Source organism: Coregonus clupeaformis, chromosome 19 (assembly GCF_020615455.1).
Source record: "Coregonus clupeaformis isolate EN_2021a chromosome 19, ASM2061545v1, whole genome shotgun sequence".
NCBI lineage: Eukaryota > Metazoa > Chordata > Actinopteri > Salmoniformes > Salmonidae > Coregonus > Coregonus clupeaformis.
The window spans coordinates 15768040-15784389 of NC_059210.1; the positions used below are offsets into that span (position 1 = coordinate 15768040).

Below are 16350 nucleotides of genomic sequence, written 5' to 3' on the forward strand. Positions count from 1 at the left end.
CGGCCCGGCCTGTTCCTGCTCCCCGCACCAAGCCTATGGTGCGCGTCGCCAGCCCGGTCCGGCCTGTTCCTGCCACTCGCACCAAGCCAGAGGTGCGAGTCGTCAGCCCGGTCCAGCCCGTTCCTGCTCCACGCACCAAGCCAGGGGTGCGTATCGTCAGCCCGGTCCGGCCCGTTGCTGCTCCACGCACTAAGCCAGGGGTGCGCATCGTCAGCCCGGTCCGGTCCGTTCCTGCTCCCCGCACCAAGCCTATGGTGCGCATCGCCAGCCCGGTCCGGCCCGCTCCTGCTCCTCACACCAAGCCAGTGGTGTGCGTCGTCAGTCCAGCACGGCCCGTGCCTGTTCTCCACACCAAGCCAGTGGTGGGCGTCGTCAGTCCGGCACGGCCCGTGCCTGTTCCACTGGTGCCTGGTTCGGCACCGGTCAGATGCTTTACGCCGGAGCTAGAGCAATCCGCTCCATCAGTGTGCAGTCCAGCTCCGGGCAGCGGGGCCAGACCGGACCAGGGGTACTTTGGGGGGTTGGAGAGGGAGCGGGGATCAGGCCCGGGCCGGATCCGCCGCCTAGGCGGAGTGCCCACCCGGTCCCTCCCCTGTGGTATTTGGTTGACGCGGTTGGAGTCCGCGCCTTTAGGGGGTACTGTCACGCCCTGGCTCTGGGGACACTGTTATGTTGAGCCAGGGTGTGTAGATCTATGTGTTTTGTTTCTATGGTGTAAATTCTATGGGTGCTATTTCTATGTTGGCCAGAGTGACTCCCAATCAGAGGCAACGAGTGTCAGCTGTGGCTGGTTGTCTCTGATTGGGAGCCATATTTAAACTGTCTGTTTGCCCTTTGTGTTTTGTGGGATCTTGTTCGAGTTGGTTTGTGTTTGACCGTTGACTGTCACGTCATCGTTTTCTTGTTTTGTTCGTGCTTTCACTTAATAAAGAAGTATGTTCGCAACTAACGCTGCGCATTGGTCTACTCCATACGATGATCGTGACATGAACAAAATTGTGATATGTACAGTTGAAGTCTGATGTTTACATACACTTTGGTTGGAGTCATTAAAACTCGTTTTTCAACCACTCCACACATTTCTTGTTAACAAACTATAGTTTTGGCAAGTTGGTTAGGACATCTACTTTGTGCATGTACTTCCAACAATTGTTTACAGACAGATTATTTTACTTATAATTCACTGTATCACAATTCAGTGTGTCAGAAGTTTACATACACTAAGTTGACTGTGCCTTTAAACAGCTTGGAAAATTCCAGAAAATGATGTCATGGCTTTAGAAGCTTCTGATAGGCTAATTGACATCATATGAGTCAATTGGAGGTGTACCTGTGGATGTATTTCAAGGCCTACCTTCAAACTCAGTGCCTCTTTGCTTGATATCATGGGAAAATCAAAAGAAATCAGCCAAGACCTAAGAAAAAAAATTGTAGACCACCACAAGTCTGGTTCATCCTTGGGAGCAATTTCCAAACGCCTGAAGGTACCACGTTCATCTGTACAAACAATAGTACGCAAGTATAAACACCATGGGACCACGCAGCCGTCATAATGCTCAGGAAGGAGACGCGTTCTGTCTCCTAGATATGAACGTACTTTGGTGCGAAAAGTGCAAATCGATCCCAGAACAACAGCAAAGGACCTTGTGAAGATGCTGGAGGAAACAGGTACACAAGTATCTATATCCACAGTAAAACGAGTCCTATATCGAAATAACCTGAAAGGCCGCTCAGCAAGGAAGAAGCCACTGCTCCAAAACTGCCATAAAAAAGCCAGACTACAGTTTGCAACTGCACATGGGGACAAAGATCGTACTTCTTGGAGAAATGTCCTCTTGTCTGATTAAACAAAAATAGATCTGTTTGGCCATAATGACCATTGTTATGTTTTGAGGAAAAAGGGGTAGGCTTGCAAGCCGAAGAACACCATCCCAACCGTGAAGCATGGGGGTGGCAACATCATGCTGTGGCTTAAGGACAACAAAGTCAAGGTATTGGAGTGGCCATCACAAAGCCCTGACCTCAATCCTATAGAACATTTGTGGGCAGAACTGAAAAAGCGTGTGTGAGCAAGGAGGCCTACAAACCTGACTCAGTTACACCAGCTCTGTCAGGAGGAATGTGCCAAAATTCACCCAACTTATTGTCGGAAGCTTGTGGAAGGCTACCCGAAACGTTTGACCCAAGTTAAACAATTTAAAGGCAATGGTACCAAATACTAATTGATTGTATGTAAACTTCGGACCCACTCTACTTTTATTCTGACATTTCACATTCTTAAAATAAAGTGGTGATCCTAACTGACGTAAGACAGGGACTTTTTACTAGGATTAAATGTCAGGAATTGTGAAAAACTGAGTTTAAATGTATTTGGCTAAGGTGTATGTAAACTTCCGACTTCAACTGCATGAGTTATGTTCACCAAGGGTGACAAAAAAACTCTTGACCGGTTAAATAGGTCCCAAACCAATTTAGAACTGGACCGGAGAGGCCAACCCACCTCTCCAGTCTGTCCAGAAGGACATCATGGTCAACAGTGTTGAATGCAGCACTTAAATCAAAGTGTACAAGGACAGTGAGCTGTTTGGCATCTGTATTGACTCTAAGATAATTTACCACATTAACTAATGCTGTCTCTGTGCTGTGGTGGGCAAGAAAACCAGATTGGATTTTTTTTTAAATTTGCCACTTTTTAGCTGTTTGAAAACTAATTTAGCTGTTTGAAAACCAATACTCCAGAATTTTGCTTAACAATGAAAGCTTGGTTATTTGCTGAAAATTGCTAAGAGCTGAAGAATCTAGATTACTTTTCTTCAGAAGGGGTTTCATCATAGCAGTTTTTAGTGCAGTGGGGAAAGTGCCTGTGAACAGGGAGTGATTAACAATAGCTTGCACTTCTTCAGGTATGCAATTAAAAACTGTTTTGATTGAGAAGGCAGTTAGAAGGCTTACATTTTGATATCACTTTCCTGAGCATGTCGGTGTCAACCAGGGAAAATAAATCCATAGTGCCTTTGCATGGTAGGCTAGAACACATATCAAACTTCTCATCAGGTCTTGCTTGACTGATACCCAGCCTAGTGTTTGTTATCTTATCTCTGAAATACAGTGGGGAAAAAAAGTATTTAGTCAGCCACCAATTGTGCAAGTTCTCCCACTTAAAAAGATGAGAGAGGCCTGTAATTTTCATCATAGGTACACGTCAACTATGACAGACAAAATGAGAAAAAAAAATCCAGAAAATCACATTGTAGGATTTTTTATGAATTTATTGGCATATGATGGTGGAAAATAAGTATTTGGTCAATAACAAAAGTTTCTCAATACTTTGTTATATACCCTTTGTTGGCAATGACACAGGTCAAACGTTTTCTGTAAGTCTTCACAAGGTTTTCACACACTGTTGCTGGTATTTTGGCCCATTCCTCCATGCAGATCTCCTCTAGAGCAGTGATGTTTTGGGGCTGTCGCTGGGCAACACAGACTTTCAACTCCCTCCAAAGATTTTCTATGGGGTTGAGATCTGGAGACTGGCTAGGCCACTCCAGGACCTTGAAATGCTTCTTACGAAGCCACTCCTTCGTTGCCCGGGCGGTGTGTTTGGGATCATTGTCATGCTGAAAGACCCAGCCACGTTTCATCTTCAATGCCCTTGCTGATGGAAGGAGGATTTCACTCAAAATCTCACGATACATGGCCCCATTCATTCTTTCCTTTACACATATTAGTCGTCCCTGGTCCCTTTGCAGAAAAACAGCCCCAAAGCATGATGTTTCCAACCCCATGCTTCCCAGTAGGTATGGTGTTCTATGGATGCAACTCAGCATTATTTGTCCTCCAAACATGACGAGTTGAGTTTTTACCAAAAAGTTATATTTTGGTTTCATCTGACCGTATGACATTCTCCCAATCCTCTTCTGGATCATCCAAATGCACTTCAGACGGGCCTGGACATGTACTGGCTTAAGCAGGGGGAAACGTCTGGCACTGCAGGATTTGAGTCCCTGGCGGCGTAGTGTGTTACTGATGGTAGGCTTTGTTACTTTGGTCCCAGCTCTCTGCAGGTCATTCACTAGGTCCCCCCCGTGTGGTTCTGGGATTTTTGCTCACCGTTCTTGTGATCATTTTGACCCCACGGGGTGAGATCTTGCGTGGAGCCCCAGATCGAGGGAGATTATCAGTGGTCTTGTATGTCTTCCATTTCCTAATAATTGCTCCCACAGTTGATTTCTTCAAACCAAGCTGCTTACCTATTGCAGATTCAGTCTTCCCAGCCTGGTGCAGGTCTACAATTTTGTTTTTGGTGTCCTTTGACAGCTCTTTGGTCTTGGCCATTGTGGAGTTTGGAGTGTGACTGTTTGAGGTTGTGGACAGGTGTCTTTTATACTGATAACAAGTTCAAACAGGTGCCATTAATACAGGTAACGAGTGGAGGACAGAGGAGCCTCTTAAAGAAGAAGTTACAGGTCTGTGAGAGCCAGAAATCTTGCTTGTTTGTAGGTGACCAAATACTTATTTTCCACCATAATTTGCAAATAAATTCATTAAAAATCCTACAATGGGATTTTCTGGAATTTTTTTTCTCAATTTGTCTGTCATAGTTGACGTGTACCTATGATGAAAATTACAGGCCTCTCTCATCTTTTTAAGTGGGAGAACTTGCACAATTGGTGGCTGACTAAATACTTTTTTTCCCCACTGTATGCCTCAAACTCATCACATTTAAGATGTGAAGGAAAGTTCACATAGGTTTGCGGGGGTAGGATTTATCAGGCCATCAATGGTTGAGAAGAGCACTCTCAAATTATTCTGATTATTATTGATCAAGTTAGAAAAATGAGCCCGTCGGGCATTTCTAATAGCCTTGTTATATATGCCAAGTTGCTGTCTCAGAATATCATAATGGTCCTGCAACTTTGACTTTCTCCACTTCCACTCTGCAATTTCTCTTTAATTGATTAGTTTCCTCACTCATCCAAGGGGCTCTCCATTTGGATGTGGCCTTTTCAACCTTACTGGAGCTATGGCGTCAATGGTTGCCCTTAACTTGCTATTAAAGTGATCAACTAAATCATCACAAGAGGAAGGCAGAATAGGTGATGGAGTGTTGTTCATACACTCAATGAAATCTGTAGCAACTTCAGACGTAAGATAGCGTTTCTTAATAATGCGTTCAGTATTACTCTGTGCTATGGGCAACAAGGTAGTCAAAAATACACAGTTGTAATCAATAAGAGCGGCACTACAGTAGGAAGACAGCCATGTTTCAGTGAGAAACATGCAATCAACTTTGCGCTCAGTAATGAGTTCATCCACAGTTTGAATAACATTGACGTATACACTGACACGGTGACTGAGTTCATCAGGAAGTGTATAAGGGATGTTGTTCCCTCTGTGACTATTAGAACCTATCCAAACCAAAAACAGTGGATAGATGGCAGCATTCGCACAAACCTGAAAGCGCGAAAAACCGCATTTAACCACAGCAAGGTGACTCGGAATATGGTTAAGTACGAACAGTCCAGTTATGCCCTTCGTAAGGCAATCAAACAGGCAAAACATCAGTACAGACACAAAGTGGAGTCGCAATTCAACGGCTCAGACACGAGACGTATGTGGCAGGGACTCCAGACAATCACAGATTATAAAGGGAAAACCAGCCACGTCGCGGACACCGACGTCTTGCTCCCGGACAGGCTAAACACCTTCTTCGCCCACTTCGAGAAAACACAGAAAACACAGCTCCCATGGCCGACGTGAGTAAGACATTTAAACGTGTTAACCCTCGCAAGGCTGCCGGCCCAGACAGCAACCCTAGCCAGGAACCTCAGAGCAGCTGGCTGGAAATTTGGCTTGGCCCATAAGACCCTCACAAACTTTTACAGATGCACCATTGAGAGCATCTTGTAAGGCTGTATCACCGCCTGGTACGGCAACTGCACCGTCCGCATCTGCAGAGATCTCCAGAGGGTGCCGTGGTCTGCCCAACGCATCACCGGGGGCACACTGCCTGCCCTCCAGGACATCTACAGCACCCGGTGTCACAGGAAGGCCAAGAAGATCATCAAGGACCTCAGCCATGGCCTGTTCACCCCGCTACCATCCAGAAGGCGAGGTCAGTACAGGTGCATCAAAGCTGGGGCCGAGAGACTGAAAAAAAGCTTCTATCTCAAGGCCATCAGACTGTTAAATAGTCACCACTAGCCGGCCTCCATGCAGTATGCTGCCCTACATTTTTGTCATTGTCACTAGCTGGCTACCACACAGTTACTCTACCATTCACCTTAGAGGCTGCTGCCCTATGTACATAGTCATGGAACACTGGTCACTTTAAAAATGATTACATATTGTTTTACTCGCTTCATATGTATATACTGTATTCTAGTCAAGGCTTATCCTATTTAACTATTGCTGTACATATACTATTCTTCAGATATACTACATATTCTATCCATATACTGACCGTATTGTCTATACATCCCATCACATACACATATATATATATACACAGTACCAATCAAAAGTTTAGACACACCTACTCATTCAAGGGTTTTTCTTTATTTGTACTATTTTCTACATTGTAGAATAATAGTGAAGACATCAACACTATGAAATAACACATATGGAATCATGTAGTATCCAAAAAAGTGTTAAACAAATCAAAATATATTATATATTTGAGATTCTTCAAAGTAGCCACCCTTTGCCTTTGACAGCTTTGCACACTCTTGGCATTCTCTCAACCAGCTTCACCTGGAATGCTTTTCCAACAGTCTTGAAGGAGTTCCCACATATGCTGAGCACTTGTTGGCTGCTTTTCCTTCACTCTGCGGTCCAACTAATCCCAAACCATCTCAATTTGGTTGAGGTCGGGTGATTGTGGATGCCAGGTCATCTGATGCAGCACTCCATCACTCTCCTTCTTGGTCAAACAGCCTGGAGGTGTGTTGGGTCATTGTCCTGTTGAAACCTTTTCTGAATTAGTAGTTTTAGGGGATTTTAACTTTGGTTTACCTCGGCCTCAGACCATTTTAAGAATATTTGTCTTGACTTTAACCTGACTCAATTGATTGCAAATCTCACATGGGATGAATGTAAAAACAATCCAGCAAACACTGATCCTCGTATAATTATGAAGATACATTTTTAAAGCTCTAATATGTAATTTTTGGGGCGACCCGACCAAATTCACATAGAAATGTGTTATAGATCTGTCATTCTTAGTTGGTAGAGCATGGCGCTTGCAATGCCAGGGTTGTGGGTTCGATTCCCACGGGGGACCAGTATGAAAATGTATGCACTCACTAACACTAAGTCGCTCTGGATAAGAGCGTCTGCTAAATGACTCAAATGTAAATGTAAATGTAAAGCATGTCTAAGAAACGGTAGATCTGTTCTATGTGCGCTATTGCTTCCTATCTTAAGTTTTGTTTTTGCATCTTTTACTTTAGGTTTTGTACACCAGCTTCAAACAGCTGAAAACACAACATTTTTGGTTATAGAAAATATATTTCACAGTGGTTTAGATGGAACGATGATTCTCTACACTATACTTGCTTGTTTTGTCACATAAACTGAAATTAGGCAAACTATTAGAATTTTTGCAACCAGGAAATGGCGGAGCGATTTCTGCATATTGCATCTTAGAAATGTTTACCCTCCAAGCTCTTCTTCATGATATGTATTACGGTGGCTTGCGAAAGTATTCACCCCCCTTGGCATTTTTCCTATTTTGTTGCCTTACAATACATTTAAGTCATTTAGCAGACACTCTTATCCAGAGCGACTTACAGTTAGTGCATACATTTTTTTTTTTTTTTTTTTTCTCCATACCCCCTTGGGAATCGAACCCACAACCCTGGCATTGCAAACGCCATGCTCTACAAACTGAGCTACATCCCTGCCGGCCATTCCCTCCCCTACCCCTAGACGACGCTGGGCCAATTGTGCGCCGCGCCATGGGTCTCCCGGTCACGGCCGGCTACGACAGAGCCTGGATTCGAACCAGGATCTCTAGTGGCACAGCTAGCACTGCGATGCAGTGCCTTAGACCACTGCGCCACTCGGGAGACTTACAACCTGGAATGAAATTTTTTGGGGGTTTGTATCATTTGATTTACACAACATGCATACCACATTATTGTGAAATAAACAAGAAATAAGACCCCAAAAAAAGAAAACTTGAGCGTGCATAACTATTCAAGTCAATACTTTGTAGAGCCACCTTTTGCAGGAATTACAGCTGCAAGTCACTTGGGGTATGTCACTATAAGCTTGGCACATCTAGCGAATGGGATTTCTGCCCATTCTTCAAGGCAAAACTGCTCCAGCTACTTCAAATTGGATGGGTTCCGCTGGTGTACAGCAATCTTTATGTCATACCACAAATTCTCAATTGGATTGAGGTTTGGGCTTTGACTAGGCCATTCCAAGACATTTAAATGTTTCCCCTTAAACCACTAGAGTGTTGCTTTAGCAGTATGCTTAGGGTCATTGTCCTGCTGGAAGGTGAACCTCTGTCCCAGTCTCAAATCTCTGGAAGACTGAAACAGTTTTCCCTCAAGAATTTCCCTGTATTTAGCACCATCCATCATTCCTTCAATTCTGACCAGTTTCCCAGTCCCTGCCGATGAAAAACATCCCCACAGCATGATGCTGCCACCACCATGCTTCACTGTGGGGATGGTGTTCTCGGGGTGATGAGAGGTGTTGGGTTTGCGCCAGACATAGCGTTTTCCTTGATGGCCAAAAAGCTCAATTTTAGTCTCATCTGACCAGAGTACCTTCTTCCATATGTTTGGAGAGTCTCCCACATGCCTTTTGGCGAACACCAAAATGTTTGCTTATTTTTTTTCTGCCCACTCTTCCGTAAATCCCAGCTCTGTGGAGTGTACTGCTTAAAGTGGTCCTATGGACAGTTACTCCAATCTCCACTGTGGAGGTTTGCAGCTCCTTCAGGGTTATCTTTGGTCTCTTTGTTGCCTCTCTGATTAATGCCCTTCTTGCCTGGTCTGTGAGCTTTGGTGGGCGGCCCTCTCTTGGCAGGTTTGTTGTGGTGCCATATTCTTTCCATTTTTTAAATAATGGATTTAATGGTGCTCAGTGGGATGTTCAAAGTTTCTGATATTTTTTATAACCTAACCCTGATCTGTACTTCTCCACAACTTTGTCCCTGATCTGTTTGGAGAGCTCCTTGGTCTTCATGGTGCCACTTGCTTGGTGGTGCCCCCTGCTTAGTGGTGTTGCAAACTCTGGGGCCTTTCAAAACAGGTGTATATATACTGAGATCATGTGACAGATCATTTGACACTTAGATTGCACACAGGTGGACTTTATTTAACTAATTATGTGACTTCTGAAGGTAATTGGTTGCACCAGATCTTATTTAGGGGCTTCATAGTAAAGGGGGTGAATACATATACACGCACCACTTTTCCGTTATTAATCTTTTCAATTTTTTTTGTAATACGTTTTTTTTTTCATTTCACTTCACCAATTTGGACTATTTTGTGTATGTCCATTACATGAAATCCAAATAAAAATCAATTTAAATTACAGGTTGTAATGCAACAAAATAGGAAAAATGCCAAGGGGGATGAATACTTTTGCAAGGCGCTGTATACTGACTTTGCCTCTATCAGCTGTATGCCGGACCCTGAATTAGCTCTAGAATTGTTCTCATCTATTTGTATCCCTCTGGCAGACAAAACACGGCCCCTTTAAATACTTTAGAGTAAAACATTTGTACAAATCCTTGGTTCTCTATAGAACTTTCATATCTTGTTATTATGAGAAATCAGGCCTGGGCCAAGGCTAGAAAAACGGTCTCTGTAGCTGATTGAAAGCTTATCAGGCAATTGAGAAATAGATGCACTTCCTCAATCAAAAAAGCTAAATCTAGTTACTTTCTAAGTTCTATCTCAGACAGCGGGTGATCCATTAACATTTTGGAAAACAGTTAATGCACTGAAGTGTTGAAATTCCTCTCCTTCCCTGCATAAGCAAGTTGTGTCAGACATCATTATTGAGAAAATGAGATAAGTGATGCTTTTAAATCAGCATTTTATCTCAGCTTTTCATTTTAAAGAAATTGTGGTTTAATTGACCCTGGTCAGCCAGTCGATGCATTGCGCTATTTATTTATCTTATAACTTGTCCTTGTGGTAAAAATGATGTGGGTAAAACGAAGCGCGAATTACAAGTAAGAATCTCGGAGCATCGTAGCACCATTAGTTGCAAAAACTCGACGTACCCAGTTGTGGCCCACTTTTTGGAAGCAAACCACTATTTCCTCCCTACGTTATATCGGCATCGAACACATCACCCTCCCTAGGAGAGGGGTGACCTTGACAATTTATTAAACGAGAGGCTTCCTGGATCTTTAATTTAAAGACCCTTGCTCCCTTCGGTCTCAACATAGACTTTGATCTGAAGCCATTCTTGTGTTTATTGTGATCTTGCAATTCATTGTAAATGTTTGTAGGCCTATCTAGCCAACATGTATCTATGATCGTATGCTATCCATTCATGTTTTTTACATGTTCTATTTATATCTGTAAATTAACTAATGATATCAAGCCACACCCGTCCATGATTACAGACACCTGTGTGTCCTTTGAAACTATATAAACTAGTGACCTGCAGTGTTTGTCATTATATCCTGATGAAGACAGCTTGTCTGTCGAAACATTGGTTATTAGGTTATTCAATTATTGCATCTGAGCTCCTAGAGTGTGCGGCTCTCCTTTTATTTTTCAAGTTGTCTAGCTGTGGCCATCTGGCTAGTATCAACAAGGGCTTTCTACAAAATAGAAACATTAGCGCAGATAGCTTTGAATCTAGATAATAAGCAATACGAACAGATATGCATTGCCAAACAACGATACTGCCACTTTCTGGTTTGGAGTATTCTAACAAGTCTGAGTGGCTGACGACTTCCAAGGTCTTTGCTGTGAGAACACAAAATAGATTGACTGCCGACACTCTGTTCAGAGGTGCTAAGTACTGTCTGCAGGCAAACGCTTAACAATCCCACGGGTATGTCTGAGCTTTTAAGGTTTGTGGAGTTGGTGCCTCTAGGGCAATCCAGGCAGATGTTAGAGGGCCTTTTTACAGAAGAATGTGTTTGTTTCATATGCTTTTGTTTTGCTTTTCATGTTTTGTGTTGGATTTTCATGTATTGTGTAATTGAATTATATAGATCTCCCGAGTGGCGCAGCGGTCTCAAGGCACTGCATTGCAGTGCTAGCTGTGCCACTAGAGATCCTGGTTCGAATCCAGGCTCTGTCGTAGCCGGCCGCGACCGGGAGACCCATGGGGCGGTGCACAATTGGCCCAGCGTCGTCCAGGGTAGGGGAGGGAATGGCCGGCAGGGATGTAGCTCAGTTGGTAGAGCATGGCGTTTGCAACGCCAGGGTTGTGGGTTTGATTCCCACGGGGGCCAGTATGAAAAATACAAAAATAATGTATGCACTCACTAACTGTAAGTCGCTCTGGATAAGAGCATCTGCTAAATGACTAAAATGTAAAATAGATATCTATCGAGTAATTGTGGTTTATTGATGTGTTCATGCAGGGCTCATCTGCAAAAGAGACCATGGTCTCAGTGACTCCCTGGCTAAATAACAACAACAAAACATAACCCCCATCTCTAAATTCACTTATTATGGATATCTACGTAGCACATTGATGTGAATCACACTGCTGCTCTCTCATTTAGAAATGTATGCCTTACGAACTGTGGTTGTAGTGGATGGCTGTTCACAATTGTATATGTGTATTTTAACCTAATAATGGTTGAATTGAAGAAGTTTAAGCTGCCTATCAATCTTTTTTTTTGCAACCCATTGACAGCCAGTGAAAAATGTGCTCTTGCAACAGCTGCATAGTGTGGATCCTAGCCTATGGTATAACAATTTAAGGGAGTTCCTCAATTCTAAACTTCTCTGTGGTATTGTGCTCCATACTGTCAAAAACAAGTTTAATTTAATAAGACCACGAGTGTGGCTTTTATTGCTCAATCTAATTTGTGATGGTTAAAAGAAAATATGTCCGTAGGCCTAATGTAACATGCTCAAACACTTTTGAAAGACTTAAACAAATGCAACATATCATCAACAAAAAATTCAACAATAGGCCTATAGCAAATGCAGCATATGGCATTAATAAATGTTTCATGTGCAAATAGCACTTTTCGGCAGTTCTTAAAGCATGCCATTCCATGAGAGCAGCGCATTTATTTTTCAACTTAAATCAATGAGCCCAATCAGTCCTCCATGACAACAAAATAAACAACAGAGTAGGCTAATATGTCCTTAGCTGACTAAACTCCACTCCATGGTAGTCAGATAATAAGTCCTTAGTTGTTGGGTTATGCTCCGGTAAAACAATTTGGCATATCTATATTTCAATATTTCCAAGTCCTATTCTTGAAGATCAAGGGATATCAAAGTGGTGGCAGGTAGCTTAGTGGTTAACAGCGTAGTGCCAGTAACCGAAAGGTCGCTGGTTCTAATCCCCGAGCCGACTAGGTGAAAAATCTGTCGATGTGCCCTTGAGCAAGGCACTTAACCCTAATTGCTCCTGTAAGTCGCTCTGGATAAGAGCGTCTGCTAAATGACTAAATTGGAAAGACTGGAAATCTGACAGATTTAGTTTTTTATGTAAAGAAATAGCTTAATCATGTTATTATCTGTAGTATAAAGCAATGGGTTAAAATAAGCCTACTGTACATAACCAACCCATAAATTAAAATGCAACATCCATTTATGGCCAGCTATGTAAACTCTAACATTGATTTATCCTGCAATAGATGTACAGTTGAAGTCAGAAGTTTACATACACCTTAGCCAAATACATTTAAACTCCGTTTTTCACAATTCCTGACATTTAATCCTAGTTAAAATTCCCTGTTTTAGGTCAGTTAGGATCACCACTTTATTTTAAGAATGTGAAATGTCAGAATAATACTAGAGAGAATGATTTATTTCAGCTTTTATTTCTTTCATCACATTCCCAGTGGGTCAGAAGTTTACATACACTCAATTAGTATTTGGTAGCATTGCCTTTAAATTGTTTAACTTGGGTCAAACGTTTCGGGTAGCCTTCCACAAGCTTCCCACAATAAGTTGGGTGAATTTTGGCCCATTCCTCCTGACAGAGCTGGTGTAACTGAGTCAGGTTTGTAGGCCTCCATGCTCGCACATGCTTTTTCAGTTCTGCCCACACATTTTCTATAGGATTGAGGTCAGGGCTTTGTGATGGCCACTCCAATACCTTGACTTTGTTGTCCTTAAGACATTTTGCCACAACTTTGGAAGCATGCTTGGGTTCATTGTCCATTTGGAAGACCCATTTGCGACCAAGCTTTAACTTCCTGACTGATGTCTTGAGATGTTGCTTCAATATATCCACATAATTTTCCTGGTGTTCTTTGGCTTGCAAGGCACCCCCATTTTCCACCAAACATAACGATGGTCATTATGGCCAAACAGTTCTATTTTTGTTTCATCAGACAAGAGGACATTTCTCCAAAAAGTACGATCTTTGTCCCCATGGCGGTTTTGGAGCAGTGGCTTCTTCCTTGCTGAGCGGCCTTTCAGGTTTTGTCGATATAGGACTCGTTTTACTGTGGATATAGATACTTTTGTACCTGTTTCATCCAGCATCTTCACAAGGTCCTTTTGCTGTTGTTCTGGGATCGATTTGCACTTTTCGCACCAAAGTACGTTCATCTCTAGGAGACAGATCGCATCTTCTTCCTGAGTGGTATGACGGCTGCGTGGCTGCGTGGTCCCATGGTGTTTATACTTGCGTACTATTGTTTGTAAAGATGAACGTGGTACCTTCAGACGTGGTACCGTTTGGAAATTGCTCCCAAGGATGATCCAGACTTGTGGAGGTCTACACATTTTTTTCTGAGGTCTTGGCTGATTTCTTTTGATTTTCCCATGATGTCAAGCAAAGAGGCACTGAGTTTGAAGGTAGGCCTTGAAATACATCCACAGGTACACCTCCTATTGACTCAAATAATGTCAATTAGCCTATCAGAAGCTTCTAAAGCCATGACATCATTTTCTGGAATTTTCCAAGCTGTTTAATGGCACAGTCAACTTAGTGTATGTAAACTTCTGACCCACTGGAATTGTGATACAGTGAATTATAAGTGAAATAATCTGTCTGTAAACAATTGTTGGAAAAATTACTTGTGTCATGCACAAAGTGTAGATGTCCTAACCGACTTGCCAAAAATATAGTTTGTTAACAAGAAATTTGTGGAGTTGAAAAACTAGTTTTAATTACTCCACCCTAAGTGTATGTAAACCTCCGACTTCAACTGTAGTTCAATTGGTAATATTCATTTTTGTCTTCTTCTAATGCCTCTTAAGGGAAAGTAACTGAAGGTAATCAGATTACGTTACTGAGTTTGGGTAATCCAAATGTTACGTTACTGATCAACATTTGGGACAGGTAACTAGTAACTGTAACAGACTAATTTAGAAAGTAACGTAACCCAGCCCTGATCCCACCCCGCCCCTCCCCTCCCCCATCCATCCCTCCATCGGTCTTACCTTGAGCAGGACGCTGACTGCGGAGGCCATGCCAACCATGCCGACGCCAACCACTGTCACCTTGCTTCGGGAGCCAATGGGCTCACCAGCCAAGACATGGGTGATCAGCTTCTCCTTGGTGGTCATCTGAGAGACATAAAGAGAGAGAAAAAGAGAGAGAGAGATGGGGTCAGCCTGATCCCCTCAGTTTTCCCTCAGAACATCCTCTCAGAGCAAGAAACAGCACTGTGCTCTGGAACCTACTTTTCTCTTCAACTACTGCTAATACGACTCTCAAAACAATTCCTTCATTGGTATAATGTATATCACTCCATACCTCTCCACCATGCTAGCTAATGTGTGGTGAGTATTCTGGCACAAAATGGTTGCCGTGCATCATCCAAGTGGGTGCCACCCATTGGTGGTGGATGAGGTGAGTTTCCCCCTTACTAGTTAAAGCAGTTTGAGTACCTCAGTTGGTAGAAAGGCGCTATATAAATCCAATAAATTATTATTAGAGGTTCACAACAAAGCTGTGAAACCTATTGTTATTCTTGGATTGTTTTCTTTTTCTTGACATGGTCAAATAACTCAAGCATAGATTGTAAACTTGGTCAAAAATAATGGCACCGATTGGCCAATAGGTGGCACTGTTATTGTCAAAAAGAATGGCACCGATTGGCCAATAGGTGGCTCTGTTATAAGCAGTCTCACTTAAACCCTCATATCTGGGTTAAGAGATGGCTGAGTTATTAATGAATCAGAAAATCAGATTTTAAGTGTCAATTAAAATCCTTTGTAATTTACAATGGCCTATCAACTAGAAACGTTTTAAGATCATCAAAGACATTACCATCATGAACCTTGTTAAGTTTGGCGTTGATGTCTTTAAAAAATAAGGAAACTATGAACAATTCACTTTTGGCTATGTAACGCTAATGCTTAAAATAATCATAAAAATCTAATTCTCATGGACTAAAAGTCACATTCACTCCAAATTTGGGGCTCTATTTCATCTGTAAAGCTGAAGCATTACAGATTCCGCGATAGAAATTTAAAGTTAATTTCCGATTGAGCTGACAAATGCAGCTTTTACCGTGAATGCAGTCTCCGCTAAAATGGGAACATTGCCTTTAAATTTTATTTACACAGCTTCTAAAGATAAGGTTTACATACCAAATTTAATTGCCCCACATCCATCGGTTCAGTTCTATAGTAGTAGCCAGTTGTTGTTGCCCTTGGTGGAATCATCTAACCCGCTGGCTCCTGAAGCCCCAATGAGCTCCCAAGTCTAGAAACAGTCTGGGCAATTAAATTTGGTATGTAAACCTTATCTTTAGAAGCTGTGTAAATAAAATTTAAAGGCAATGTTCCCATTTTAGCGGAGACTGCATTCACGGTAAAAGCTGCATTTGTCAGCTCAATCGGAAATTAACTTTAAATTTCTATCGCGGAATCTGTAATGCTTCAGCTTTACAGATGAAATAGAGCCCCAAATTTGGAGTGAATGTGACTTTTAGTCCATGAGAATTAGATTTTTATGATTATTTTAAGCATTAGCGTTACATAGCCAAAAGTGAATTGTTCATAGTATGGCAAATTAGCATTTTGCTAGCTAGCTGAGCTGTTTTACAAGAAAACGGCTGAGATGACTCAAACACTGTAGCTAGCTACAAAGCACTCCTCGTGACATACGTTTTGTATTTTAATTTAATATTAACTGTCACTGAACTTGGTGGTTACTACTGGTGTCAGATCCGAGGCGAGATAATATTTCCATCATGTTTTGGTAAGGGCTCGA

The 16350-nt window shown here is 42.3% G+C and overlaps 1 protein-coding gene across 2 annotated transcripts in view; it reads right to left on the reverse strand.

The window, feature by feature from the left end:
* Positions 1-16350, reverse strand: part of ldha (lactate dehydrogenase A4) — a 45385-nt gene that overhangs the window by 5969 nt on the left and 23066 nt on the right. For both annotated transcript variants that reach the window (XM_041837614.2, XM_041837615.2), the window contains one exon: positions 14571-14696. In XM_041837614.2, the coding sequence (XP_041693548.1) occupies positions 14571-14696 (126 nt within the window). The remainder of the gene's footprint in view (positions 1-14570; positions 14697-16350) is intronic.